Below are 13,632 nucleotides of genomic sequence, written 5' to 3'. Positions count from 1 at the left end.
CCGGCGTGGGCTTCCCACAGGCAGCAGCTCTTCCAGAATTGCTCCAGATATGGGTCCGTACCACGGGGTCCATCCCTCAGGACCAAACTGCTCCAACCTGGCTCCCCCACGGGCAGCAGCTCCTGCCAGGTCACCTGCTCCTGCATGGTCTCCTCTCCACGGGCTACAGGTCTGGCCCGGAATCTGCTTGGGCAGGGGTCTTCCACAGGCGGCAGCCTCCGTCAGTGCAGGGCTACCTGCTCCACCGTTTTCTCCTCCACAGGCTGCAGCATGGATCCCTGCTCCACCATGGTACTCCATGGGCTGCAGGGGGACATCCTGCTTCACCATGGGCTTCACTACAGGCAGCAGGGGACTTCTGCTCCAGCGCCTGGAGCACCTCTCCCCGTCCTTCTACACTGACCTTGGCGCCTGCAAGGCTGTTTCTCACTCCCGGCTGCTGTCTGGCGCAGCGTTTTTTTCCCTGTCTTAAATATGCTCTCACAGAGGCGCAAAACAACATCGCTTATTGGCTCGGCTCTGGAAAACAATGGGGCCTTTACCAAACATGGGGCAGCTTCTAGATCCTTCTCACAGAAACCACCCCTATGGCCCCCTGCTACCAAAACTTTGCCACGTAAACCCACTACACCGACCATGGCATAACTTGCTGTGTGCCATTGGGCTCCCTCGAGATGTCCCCAAGGCCTCAGGGCTGACAGCTCCTGAAGGCAGCAGGGTCTCTCCTGGGGTGTGGTGTTTGAAGCAGGCTGAAGTCATCAGCAACTGCTTCTCTCTGAAGAAAGGGGAGATGAATTTTAGAAGTATGATTTCTGCTATTAAAGTGCGGTTGTCTGACATGAATACAAATGATTCCCTCCCTTAACACCTATTCCTTTCCCACTGCATGGGAGGACACCATAGCTATGACAGGCAGGGATCATTTCACCTCTGTGAGCTGCCTTCACTATTTATTTTAGGAACTGTGGAAGAAACATCTTGCTCATTGGTGTCCTAACAAGTGAGAGAGGACCAGAATGCTCTAAAATCGTTTCCATGAACAAAGGGGAATAGGACGATATGACATCATTAGTTGAGTTTCCACTACTGTGAATTTGCAAGGTCCTCAACCCTTAGACACATCTCTTCTTCCTCTCTCGCATGACAAGCATGGTGGCAGACCTTGTACAGCTCCACCAGCCTGTGCCAGCTTGTTGCCAGCTTCTTGCCTGGGACAGCACTCCCTTTGCTCACAAAGGTGGGAGCACTATTAGCTGAACCTTCTGCATGAACTGAGTGCCTCCTCCGGGGGGCCATGTCCTATGGTCAGCCCTGGGCTGTATGCCATCCTCTGTTCTCTGCAAGGCTTGAGAAGTGGAAGGTCTGACTCCAGATGGCAGCTGTGTCTTAACCCAAGGGCTTTCTGTCGTGCACAGAAACCATTTAATTATTTCCCCAGCTACAGTTCTGTGGCCCCAGTGTTGTATATCCCTTCTGTGATTTTTCCCCATTGCTGGAGCTCTCCTGCAGTGCCACGGTGATAGTCATGGTCTTTGCTTTCATAACCTACATTTTGGATCCGATTTTCCTCTTCCTTCTCATGCAGTTTTCATGTGTGTGCATACTGTGTTGGCAGGCCCAAGGCCTTGTCCACCTGTTCCTCTCTCCTCACTAGTGTCACTGTTTTCTATGATATCATTGTCAGCGTTAAGCCCACAACAGCCTGTCTTGGTTTTGGCTAGGATAGAATTAATTTTCCTCCTAGTAGCTGCTATGATGCCATATTTAGGATTTAGGATGAGAAGAATGTTGATAACACACTGATGTTTTAATTGTTGCAGAGCAGTGCTTACACCAAGCCCAGGACTTTTCAGCTTCTCACACTGTCCTGCCAGCAGGCAGGCTGGGGGTGCAGCAGGAGCTGGGAGGGGACAGACCCAGGACAGCTGACCCAAAGTTGCCAAAGGGGTATTCCATACCATCTGACATCGTGCTGAACAATTAATATGGGGGGGGGCTGGTGCTGGTCAGGGTGGGGGGACGGGCTTCTGAGGAATATGATGGGCATTGGTCAGTGGCTGGTGGTGAGCAACTGCATCATGCATCACTTGTATACATTATTATCAGTAGTATTATTATAATTGTTATTATTTTCCTTTCTTTTCTGTCCTAATAAATTAGCTTTATTTCAACACACAGGCTTTCTTTTTTTTTTTTTTTTTTTGATTCTCTCCCCTATCCCAGAGAGGGAGGGAGGAGGGGGAGCGAATGGCTGCGTGGTGCTTAGCTGCTGGCCAGGTTAAACCACTACACAGCCCTCCTCAGAGATTTTAACCAAGCCCTTTCCCAAACCTTCATCATTCCCCTGGTAAATCTTCAGGTTACATAGAGGTGATGTGGGAAGGATGGGAGAGGTGCTAGTTGAACTGCTGATGTAGTCATAAGACCTATCTCAAGGAGCTGGGGATGGAAAAATTGATCAGTGACATTCCTTGGGACTCAGAAAAGACAGATGTCAAACCCATTTTCTATTAGAAGCACAAGCAGAAGGATGATTATGCCTAGTCAAGAATTAAAATGCCAGCTTTAATCCTAGCCCTCAACCAAGAGCTAAACAAAATGCTAACCCACAAGAGTTGCCCTTATCCTACACCTTAAGCGGGCATCTTGAGAAGAACACCAATCCTCAAAGGTCTTGCCCTTCCATTAGCCCTAGAACTTGACTTCTAATCCCTAAATGTTAAATTGAACACCTAATCCCCAAAGCCCTCCACCACACACAGCACATCTCTTCTTCAACCCCACTCCTACCCCTAACTTCAGTTGTTTGTCCCCTTGGGGCAGGACAAGGATTGTGAGGTCCTTGAGAAAAGAGTCACTCTCCATCTTTTTTATAAGCCCCCTTTAAGTACTGAAAGGCTGCGATGAGGTCACCGTGGAGCCTACTCTTCTCCAGGCTGAACAGCCCCAGCTCTCTCAGCCCTTCTTCATAGGAGGGGTGTTCCAGCCACTTGATCATCTTCGTGGCCCTCCTCTGGACCCACTCGAACAGATCCACATCCTTCTTGTGCAAGGAGCCCCAGACCTGGATGCAAGACTCCAAGTGGGGCCTCATAAGGGCAGAACAGAGGGGGACAATCACGTGGTGGGCTTTTGGCATAGCTGCCTTAGAGATGGAGGACATTAAATAGTTGTGTCTGCCTTGTCCACTCTTTCATCGGTCCCTTCTGCTGTGCAAGTGATGATCGCCAATGAACACCAGTTGCTGATCACTACCACAGCAGTGCACCTGAGGCAGTATTGCATTAACAGAGACTCCCTGATTCCCATTTATGAGCTGGTTCATTGACTGGAGAGCTAAGGAGTGATCAGCAACACTTGTTCAACCTTTAATAGTCCCATATGGACAGTGCAAAATTCTAATGGTGAATGGAAGATAATGGTGAACTTCTGTTGCCTGAATGAAGTCACGCCACCTCTGAATGCTATTGTGCCAGGCATGCTAGAACTTCATTCAACTGGAGTAAGAGGCAGCCAAACACTATGCCACAATTAATATTGCCAATGCATTTTTCTCCATCCCTTTGGCAACAGTGTGAAGGCCACACTTTGCTTGCACTTGGAGGGGCATCCTGCCCACCTGGAATCGACTTCTGCAGGGCTGGAAACACAGCCCTACCATTTGCCATCCATACCACCCTGTAACACAGGTGAGAGAGGAAGTTAGGAGAATCTTATCAAGTAAAGATTGAGCACTGGCAGCATTAAACTAGGATGCTACTTAGTGTCTTTGCTGTCTTTGCTAACTATGGTGCATTGTGCGAATTAACTAAAGCAAGAAGCCTTGGGCTCCTTACCAAGGTCAGTCTCCTAATAAGAGTGTGAGCCTATCTGTAGAAACTGGTCCTGGGGATGGACAAGAGCCAAGGAGCAATGAAGTCTGCACAAAGACAAGAGGTCAACTGGTGTTGACGAGGAAGAGTCACCTTTATCCCCATGACCCCTGACAACCACCATCAGAATACACTGCGCCAGTGCAGATGGGAGGAATTTATGGAAATGACTCCTTGGAACTAATTTTAATATGAAGGGGGGACAGGTTATGAATATGTATAGGCGTATTGTGAAAATTCATGCATATGTAACTCTTTACTGCATAAAACCAAGGCAAGTTGCCGCGTCAGGTGCGCACGACTTTGGCGGGACTACCCCCCGTGCTGCCCAGCACTGAATAAACATACCTACTTAACAGTCTTACTGATTGTGGAGTCCGTTTTGCACAAGTCACAGGGAAGTTCCTGAACAACTCCAACATACTGATGTCATCATCGCATGGGGCAGCACAGCAGAAGATAAATTTCAGAAAGGGAAGCAAATGTTCCAAATACTTCTGAAAGCTTGTATTGCCCTAAAACAAAGTAAGCTCAAGGAACCTGCACAGGAGAAGCTAATGCAGGCTGGCCAGGTTTGGGGGGACCTCTGCTTGGGGAAATGTTGGGCATTGGTCAGTGTGTGATAAGCAATCGCATTGCATCACTTGCTTTATATATATAATAATAATAAAACTTATTATTATTTATTATTAGGATTGTTACTGTTGTTACTATCTCTTCATTTTCTGTCCTTTTAAGTTGTCTTTAATTGAACCCATAAGGTTTTTCTGGGGGGAGGGAGGTGAGCTAACAGCTCTGTGGTGATGAGGTACCTGACAGGTTAAAGCACAACATGTTTGACAATCACAATCTAACAGCACAAATCACACTTTAAAAAATCAGTCTCTGACATCTTCACAGAAAAGCAGTCAGTGATGACTTCAGCCTGCTTCAAACATCACACACCAGGAGAGACCCTGCTGCCTTCAGGAGCTGTCAGCCCTCAGGCCTTGGGGACACCTCGAGGGAGCCCAATGGCACAGAGCAAGCGATGCCATGGTTGGGTGCTGTGCTGCTGAGCTGGGCTGGGCTCCTGGGCCCAGGGAAATCTGGCAGAGGGACAGCTCTGCCCAGGAGCAGCTCTTCTGCACAGTGCAGCCGGGCTGGGGGCTCTGATCACAGGTGGCATGGGGAGAGGAGAGAAGGAGAGAGGGCTTGGAGGCAGTGAGGAGTGCAAAAACAGAGGGCAGTGTGTGGCAGGAGAGATCTGCAGATTCTTGACACCGTGAGTCTCTGGCAGCAGGGCCATGCAGCTGCTTCTACAGCTGGCACATCCTATGACTGGTAGCATCTGTCCAAATGTTTCTCTAGTGCTTTAGAGAATGGTATTTATGAGGGAGCATTTCAAGAAGAACACCAAGGCTTGTTTTATCTCAAAGGTAAGGTTTCTTTTTCAGTCTCTGTGCTTTCAGATTCCTGGAGCAGAGGTGAGACAGGTTTCATGGTAACAGGTTGTCAGGAGACTGAGACCCCTAGAATATTGCACTGAGAGATCAATGTGTCAGTGATTAAATTTGTAATGTACCTTCCCACACCTCAGCCCACAGACTGCACCAACATCATATTGTGGTTGTCTCAGGTTTTATCCAAGCTGATATTCAGGACCTGAAAACCTGAATCCAGAGCCTGGATTCCTCTGCTCTTAGCAGTGTTCAGGTTCATCTTGCATGACCCTCTGAGTGCAGTTCTCCTGCAGCTCAAACAGATGACAGCACAGATCAACTGAAACCATGGAGAGGATTCACAGGATCCACAGTATTTCACTTGGAATGCAGGAAAATTGCCCATGATTTCTGCCTTAGAGACTCTCCTCAGGAGTGGTGGGTAAGATAGAACAAAAGGTACAACTCCACCCATGTTCTTTACCTATTGGTGTAGGGCAAGATTGACTCCTGCATTACCCAGAGCAGAATCACCTGCACCAAGGAACAGCCTCAGGAAGCATCGATCCAAATGCAGGAAAGGGATATGCCAAATATCTTCCTGGAAGTGGGCTAGCACGTTGGGAAGCTTAAATGAGAAATGAACATCCTTTTTCTCAGATAACTCTATTGTTAATAATCACTGTTTTTCTGTTCCTTGGGCAGGACCCCATGCCCAGAAAGAGCAAATGCCCAACAGCAGCTCAGTGAGCGAGTTCCTACTGCTGGCATTCGCAGACACGCGGGAGCTGCAGCTGCTGCACTTCTGTCTCTTCCTGGGCATCTACCTGGCTGCCCTCCTGGGCAACGGCCTCATCATCAGCGCCGTAGCCTGCGACCACCGCCTCCACACCCCCATGTACTTCTTCCTTCTCAACCTCGCCCTTCTCGACCTGGTCTGCATCTCGACCACTCTTCCCAAAGCCATGTCCAATGCCCTCTGGGACAATAGGGTCATCTCCTACCAAGGGTGTGCTGCACAGGTCTTCTTTTTATTCTTCTTTGTTGGAGCAGAGTATTCCCTTCTCACTGTCATGGCCTACGACCGCTATGTTGCCATCTGCAAACCCCTGCACTACGGGAGCCTCCTGGGCAGCAGAACTTGTGTCCAGATGGCAGCAGCTGCCTGGGGTGGTGGCTTTCTCAATGCTGTCCTGCACACAGCCAGTACATTTTCCCTGCCCCTCTGCCATGGCAATATCCTTGAACAGTTCTTCTGTGAGATCCCTCAGATACTCAAGCTCTCCTGCTCAGATGCCTACCTCAGGGAAGGTCAGCTTCTCATGTTTAGTGCCTGTTTAACTATTGTTTTTTTTGTTTTCATAGTTTTCTCATATGTGCAGATCTTCAGGGCAGTGCTGAGGATGCCCTCATCTCAGGGCCGGCAGAAAGCCTTTTCCACGTGCCTCCCTCACCTTGCCGTGGTCTCCCTCTTTGTCAGCACAATCATGTTTGCCCACCTGAAGCCCCTCTCCATCTCCTCCTTATCCCTGGACCTGGTGGTGTCATTTCTGTACTTGGTGGTGCCCCCAGCAGTGAACCCCCTCATCTACAGCATGAGAAACCAGGAGCTCAAGGATGCCTTGAGGAAAATGATGCATTGTTGTGTTTCAGAATCAATAAATTGCCCTTCATCTTCTGCATATGACTGACGATGTAACATATTAAAGGCAGAAAGCTAATTCTGCTGTGGTTTTTTTTGTTTGTTTGTTTGTTTGTTTTTTGGTCTTTTTTAATACTCTGTACAGCAGTACCTCTGGCTCGGTGCTCTGTGGAACACAGGTTTCATGGAAAGGCGATGAAGCAGTGGTTGGACAGGCCAGCACAGACATGTTCACCTGGGAAATGCTCTCTGGGAGTTGGGATGCCCCAGGAGAAGAGCCAGGCCCTCAGTGTCTGCAGGGGAAACATGGGAAGAGAAACTCTTTGCTGTTGGTGCCAGCAGGCGCATCATATGAATGCGGACGGATGAACACGAGTGAGGACAAAGGCCATCAGCTATTGCTACAAGTCTTATGAATGCCTGTGAGGCAGATAATGTAATGAGGTCAAGTAACGTCCCCTGGAAAGCCACCTGAAGGCAGCTCTGGGATGTGCTTCCTTGAACTGAGGTCCTTGTGCCCTTCTTCTTATGCCTTTGGGCATCTCAGAGGAGGACAGAGCAGGGTGAGGCACCGCAGGGCTGAGGTGCCTCCCAGCCTCTGGCAGTGGCTGAAGCAGCCAGAGGGACACTGCAAGTGCTGCAATGCACTGTCTGTGGCTGTGCAAGGCAAGGACTCGTATCTCTCAACAGCCCTGTGTATATGAGGAGTGCAGGAGGTCAGTGTGGTGGTTTTACCGTGCTGGGCAGCTAAACCCCACAACCGCTCTCTCACTCCCCCTCTTTTAGACGAGGAGGGGGAGAAGTAAAGCAAAGAACAACTCACGGGTTGAGATAAGGATAATTTAATTAAAGGGAAATAATAATAATAATTAAATAAAGATTATTATGAACTAAACAATTTAACTAAAGGGAAATAAAAAGGGAAAGGGGAAAAGGGAGGGGAAAAGGGAAAAAATAAATGAAGGGAGGAAAACAAACAAATAAAATAAATGAAGGCTATTTGGAAGTCCAGAGGAAAGAAATTACTGTCTACTTCCCACAAATGAGCAATGATTGACCACGTCCTTGAAGCAAGGCCTCAACGCACGTAGCCAGTGTTCGAGAGGAGGACCGATGTTTTCTCAACGAGAGCCCACCCCTCCCCTCTTCTTCCTGTTTCCACCTTTTATTGCTGAGTGTGACATCACATGGTATGGAATATCCCTTTGATTGGTTTAGGTCAGCTGCCCTAGTGATGTTTCTCTCCTCACTTTTTGCCCACCCCCTAGGAGGGTTAGAGTAAGGCCCAATGCTGTGCCAATGCTGCTCCGCAGTAGACACAACACTGGTGTGATAACACTGCTGTTCCAGCTACAAGTACAGAGTACGGCACTGTATGGGCTGCTGCCGGGAAAATTAACATTCCAGCCAGACCCAGTACAGTCAGCCCAGACTTAGGCACGTCACAGAGCCCTGACACTGCACTGTGTGATTCCAGAAACAATTCTCAGTGACCCTGAGATTTCTGTCACACCCTCTTGCACAGGTGTCTTGGTTTCAGTTAGGACAGAGTTAATTTTCCTCCTAGTAGCTGGCAGGGTGCTATGTTTTGGATTAGGATGAGAAGAGTGCTGATAACATGCTGATGTTTTAATTGTTGCAGAGAAGTGCTTGCACCAAGCCCAGGACTTTTGAGTTTGTTCTGTCTTGCCAGTGGGCAGCCTAGAGAGGTGGGAGGGGACAGACCCAGGACAGCTGACCCAAAGTGGCCAAAGGGTTATTCCATACCATCTGACGTCATGCTAAACAATATATAGGGGTGGCTAGCCTGGGTGGCGGGGACAGCTGCTCAGGGATATGCAGGGCATCAGTCAGAAGGTGGTGAGCAATTGCATTGTGCATCATTTGTTTTGTACACGTTATTAGTAGTAGTACTATTATCATTATCATTATCATTATCATTATCATTATCATTGTTAATATTATTTTCCTGTCTTAACTGTCTTTATCTCAACTCACAGGCTTCACTTTCCTATTTCTCTCCCCCATCCCAGAGAGGGAGTGGTGAGAGTGAGCAAACGGCTGTGTGGTGTTTACCTGCCGGCTGGGTTAAACCACAACAACAGGTCCATTGCAGATACCCCTCTCTAATATGTCACACTACCCTGCCTTCCTGGACCAGACCATCAAACACTTGGATTAGAGAGATTTCTGGGGACTTGGGAAAAGCAGACATCAAACTCATCTTCAAGAAGGACAAGAAAAAGGGTTCACAGAATTTCAATTGTCACCTCTACCCCTGGGAACATGATGGGAATCTCCTGCCATAGGTGAAGCAGTAAGGGAGGGGAGAGAAGGGAATGTGGTGAACCCGGACTTTAGCAAGGCCTTTGCCATGGTCTCCTGGAGTCTCCCTTTAGCCACATTGGTGATATTTGGACTGAAGAAGGGGATGATTTGGGGGGGGAGAAGGTGGCTGGACATTAGTGGTACAAAGTCCTCCTGCCAGCCAGTTACCAACAGCACCCTTCAGTCATGGGCATTTGAGACAACACTGTTGACCCTCTTTGTTATCTCCCTTCATGATGGCATGGAGCACATTTCTCAATCTTGATCTCTTCAACATGAGTTGTTCTTTAATTCAATGACTTCTTCCCTTGGGTTTCTGTTTGAAGACAAAGGGGGCAGAGGATGAAGAAGAAAAAAAAAGTTGGGAAATATATTTTGGTAAACGTTTGCATAAGACTATTCACCAAAAAAAAAAAAAAACATAATTTGGTTGATTGTACTTTTCCACAGTGCTGTTAATAATAATAATAATAGTAATAATAATAATAATAATAATAATAATAATAATAATAATAATAATAATAACAACAACAACTATGAGAATAAATCAAGAAAATTAAAAAAAAAAAAAAAAGCTGGTGGTGCTGCCAAAAAAGACTCTTTCAGCTATTACTTGGAGTCCTTTTGTGCACAGATTTCCATTGTTTCCTAGATCTACTTTCATGGCTGGTTTCAGTTATCTATTCAGAGGTGGCCACTGCCTCTAGGATGCCCTGGGGTAGCAGAGGCACCCAGGTAGGAGAAGTGACACAGGACCTAGGGGAGCTCTTCTGGAGCTCAAACTGGGGGGCGTGCACTGAGGCTAAGCCCCTCAGGGGCTGTGCAGGGCTGGTAAGGAGGCTGTGCAGTGGCTGCCTACAGCACGCTGTGTCCTTCCATCCCACTAAGAGGTCACTTCTCTCTCAGAAACTGACTGGCCCACTGCAGGGAAACAGGCCCTCCTTGCAGGTCATGGAAATGTTTGAAAAGCTGTCCCAAGCACGAGGACACATTTGGGGAGGTCAGGAGGAGACTGGAGAAGAGAGATGTAAGAATGGGGAAGTGAAGAGGAGCTTCACCAGCAGAGAGGAAAGATTTTTTTTTAAGATGGAACAGGCATTCAGGTACTGTTGCTGCTGCTGCAACACTGACAGAATCCACTACTCTGATCGCTAGCACCTCTGACCTTCCCTCTAAACCAAAACACAGACCCATGCACTCTTATTTTTACCCTGTTTCTCACCCTAACCCCTAGTCCTTATCCCTCATGTTAAAATGCCAACCTTAACCCCAGCTATTACCAAGCCCTAAATGACACCCTAACTCACTGAGCTTGCCCATACCTGAAACACTGACCAGGCACCATGAGCGAACACCAAATCCTCCCCCTAAGCCTGTGCCTGACCCAGAAAGGCGAGCTCCAATCTGTAAACCCTAACCTAAACATGGAACCACCAGAATTCTCCTTCATGTGCTCTAATCTCTCCACCTGCAACTCCATTCCAAACCCTAATTTAAGTTGTTTGCTCCTTGGGCAGGGCAAGTGTCCTGTGCTCTGGGAGCAGTCGCATGGAAGAGGCATGTGAGATGCCAAATATCTGACCAGATTGCAGGCCACAAGGAGGAGCTGGGTGGGGATGTTATGGTGAGGTCAAGTGTGCCTCAGGATCTGCTGGGCCTGCAGGAGGCACATGGCCATGGAGGTGCCTGGGAGGTCACTTCTGTCTCTGGACTTGATAGGCCAGCTCCAGGAATGTAGAATGCAAAGGGACTGTGAGGTCACTTTTTTAGGAAGTAGCTGGTAGGTCATCTTTGATGTGTGGTAGGGATCAGTGCATTGAGGCTGACATCTGCCAGTGTCCCTGATAGGCCACTGCAGACACTTGGCTGGCATGATCACTGTGGGATCCTCTCTGCCAAAGTACCTTGTGGTCCTCTCTTGCTTATAGGGTGGTTTCTGAGATGGTGCAGCTTTTCTTAACAGTAGGAAAGAAAGAAAAAAGATCGTGTCACAAAGTGCATCTTGGAAGGTGGAGACTAGACATGAGGAGGAAGAAATGTTCATCAAATGGTAGTGTGTTTGTTCCGGAGGAAGACTATCATCATACTATGTCTCTGTGCTACAAGAATTAGCTGGTGAGGGTGGAGAGACATCCATGAAAGCATGGAAATTCCCTGCTGAGAGCAATGAGGGGAAGGGAGAAGGGTGTCTGCAGCCTGCGGGGAAATGGGCAGGTGTGGGACAGTGCAGAACAGCCTGCAGTGGAGATGGCAGAGGACCCTGCCAAGGCTGACAAAGAATGATAGCAACATTCCCCAACTGATATTGATCCAGGGTGTCTCCTAACAACATCCGGGAAGATCAGAAAAGCAGCCTATTGAAGCTGGACCTTGCATATACAAACTTTCTCCTCACTTGATGTGGAGTAATTGCCCAAGCTGACCAAGAAAATTAAACTAATATTCACATTTTAAAGAAAATGTACAGCATTGAAGAAGCTTTCAGGGTGGAGTGTAGCTGCACTACCTAAGTGTTCCCTAGGCTTCCAACCTTAGATGTTATTGCACTGGGGGAACCTGGTGTGCTAACTCTAAGAAACAGTACAGAGCATAGAGCGGAGTGGAGACACCATGGCTAGGCTCTGTGACCAGGTGGGGACTCGATTGTTCTTGTGCACAATGAGACTGATAAGCTGCACTTTTGCTACCCTGAGCCAAAGACATGTCATGTTTTTGACAAAATGCTGTACTCTAGTGAACTTTTGCTCATTATAATACCATTATAATACCAAAACACACCTCCATCCAAAGAGCTACCCACCACCAAGGTGTGACCACCCTTCACTGAGCACGCATTCTGTGTTTCTCAGAGCCCATACCTTTAAATGAAAGCAAGAATACTTTTCACCAATCATAACCAAAATATGCTTGACTAGAGTCACTCAAGCTCCACCTAAAATATAGAAAATAATATAAATTGGCTTAGGAGAGAGGGGATCATAGAATCATAGATTATCCCAAGTTGGAAGGGACCCACAAGAATCATCAAGTCCAACTCCTGGCAGCGCACAGGCCTACCCAAAAATTCAGACCTTAAGACTAAGAGCACAGTCCAAATGCTTCTTAAAATCCATCAGGTTTGGTGCAGTGACTACTTCCCTGGGGAACCTGTTCCAGTGTGTGACCACACTCTCAGTGAAGAACCTCTTCCTGCTATCCAGCCTGAACCTCCCCTGTTGCAGCTAGAATCGGATGGTGTTTTTGTCTAGCTGTATGCTGGACATTTTGTCCAGTAGGATCCTATGGGAAACTATGTCGAAAGCTTTACTGAAATTCAAAAAGATCACATCAGCTGATTTCCCTTGATCGACTAGATGGGTGATCTTATCATAAAAGGAAATCAGATTTGTTAAACAGGACCTACCACTCATGAACCCATGTTGGCTGCAACCTATGACTGCATTGACTCTCAGGTGCACTTCAATAACTCCCAGGGTAATCTTCACCATAATTTTACCAGGCACTGACATGAGACTGACAGGTCTATAGTTACTGGGGTCTTCTTTATTCCCCTTCTTGAATACTGACACATCATTTGCCAGCTTCCAGACACATTTCCAGCTTCCACTCTTTATTTATATATAAAGTTTTTATTGTCTTTTATAGTAATAGATGGATTGAGCTCCAGCTGGGCTTTGACCATTCTATATCCATCCCTGAACAGCTGCAAAATACTTAGGATTTAGTTCCAGACAAATTGTCATCAGGCATGAGAAAGAGGCACAGGAAATGTGGAACCTGGCAGCCTTCCATCACCTACCATTCTGTGATTCTGTGCTGCAATTCCATTCAACTAATTACTCCTGAATTGTCCAAATTGTCCTGCAGCTCCTGATGCTTCTATCTTGTGAGAGATAGCACAATCACACGAAGGTTGAACCATTGGCATGCAGACATTAACAGCTGACAGAATGAAGTGTCAGTGTGGGAGAACTTCGAGAAACTGCAGGATTTTGCCTACAGAATCCTCTTGATGCTTACAAGAAGAGCCTAGTCCTGCACCAGAGGAAGTATAACCGCTCACATCAGGGCAGACTGGGACTGTGCTGAGTGAGCAGTGCCCAAGAGGAGGAGGGCCTGGACACCACGAGAGATGCTATACGAGCAGTGGTGCCTGTTCACCATGAACCAGGCCACCTTCCTACAGAGCTGCCTTACAAGGGCTATGGCCACCAAGAAAATCTGTGTTATCAGACTCAGCTCAGATCCAGTTAGACACCACATGGACAAGGGTATACAGACAGAGGAAAAAAAGGTGCAGGTCTGTGAGTCCCTAGGACAGCCTGGTATGAACAGGATAGAGGGCTGTGAAAAGACTGAAAGTCTCAAC

General features: G+C 47.6%; 1 protein-coding gene across 1 annotated transcript; it reads left to right on the top strand.

Moving 5' to 3' along the window:
* Nucleotides 1-6,021: 6,021 nt before the first annotated feature.
* On the top strand, nucleotides 6,022-6,984 carry LOC311216674 (olfactory receptor 14C36-like; the record flags this gene model as incomplete). Its single annotated transcript, XM_084298198.1, has 1 exon — nucleotides 6,022-6,984. One exon carries the CDS (start codon nucleotides 6,022-6,024, stop codon nucleotides 6,982-6,984), a length of 963 nt encoding a protein of 320 aa, XP_084154324.1.
* Nucleotides 6,985-13,632: the final 6,648 nt, after the last annotated feature.

The sequence above is a fragment of the Netta rufina genome (assembly GCF_964035555.1).
Source record: "Netta rufina genome assembly, chromosome: 18".
In the NCBI taxonomy this organism is placed as follows: Eukaryota; Metazoa; Chordata; class Aves; order Anseriformes; family Anatidae; genus Netta; species Netta rufina.
Note: the sequence above shows the minus strand (reverse complement) of the source record. Positions and strands in the feature narration are given on the sequence as shown.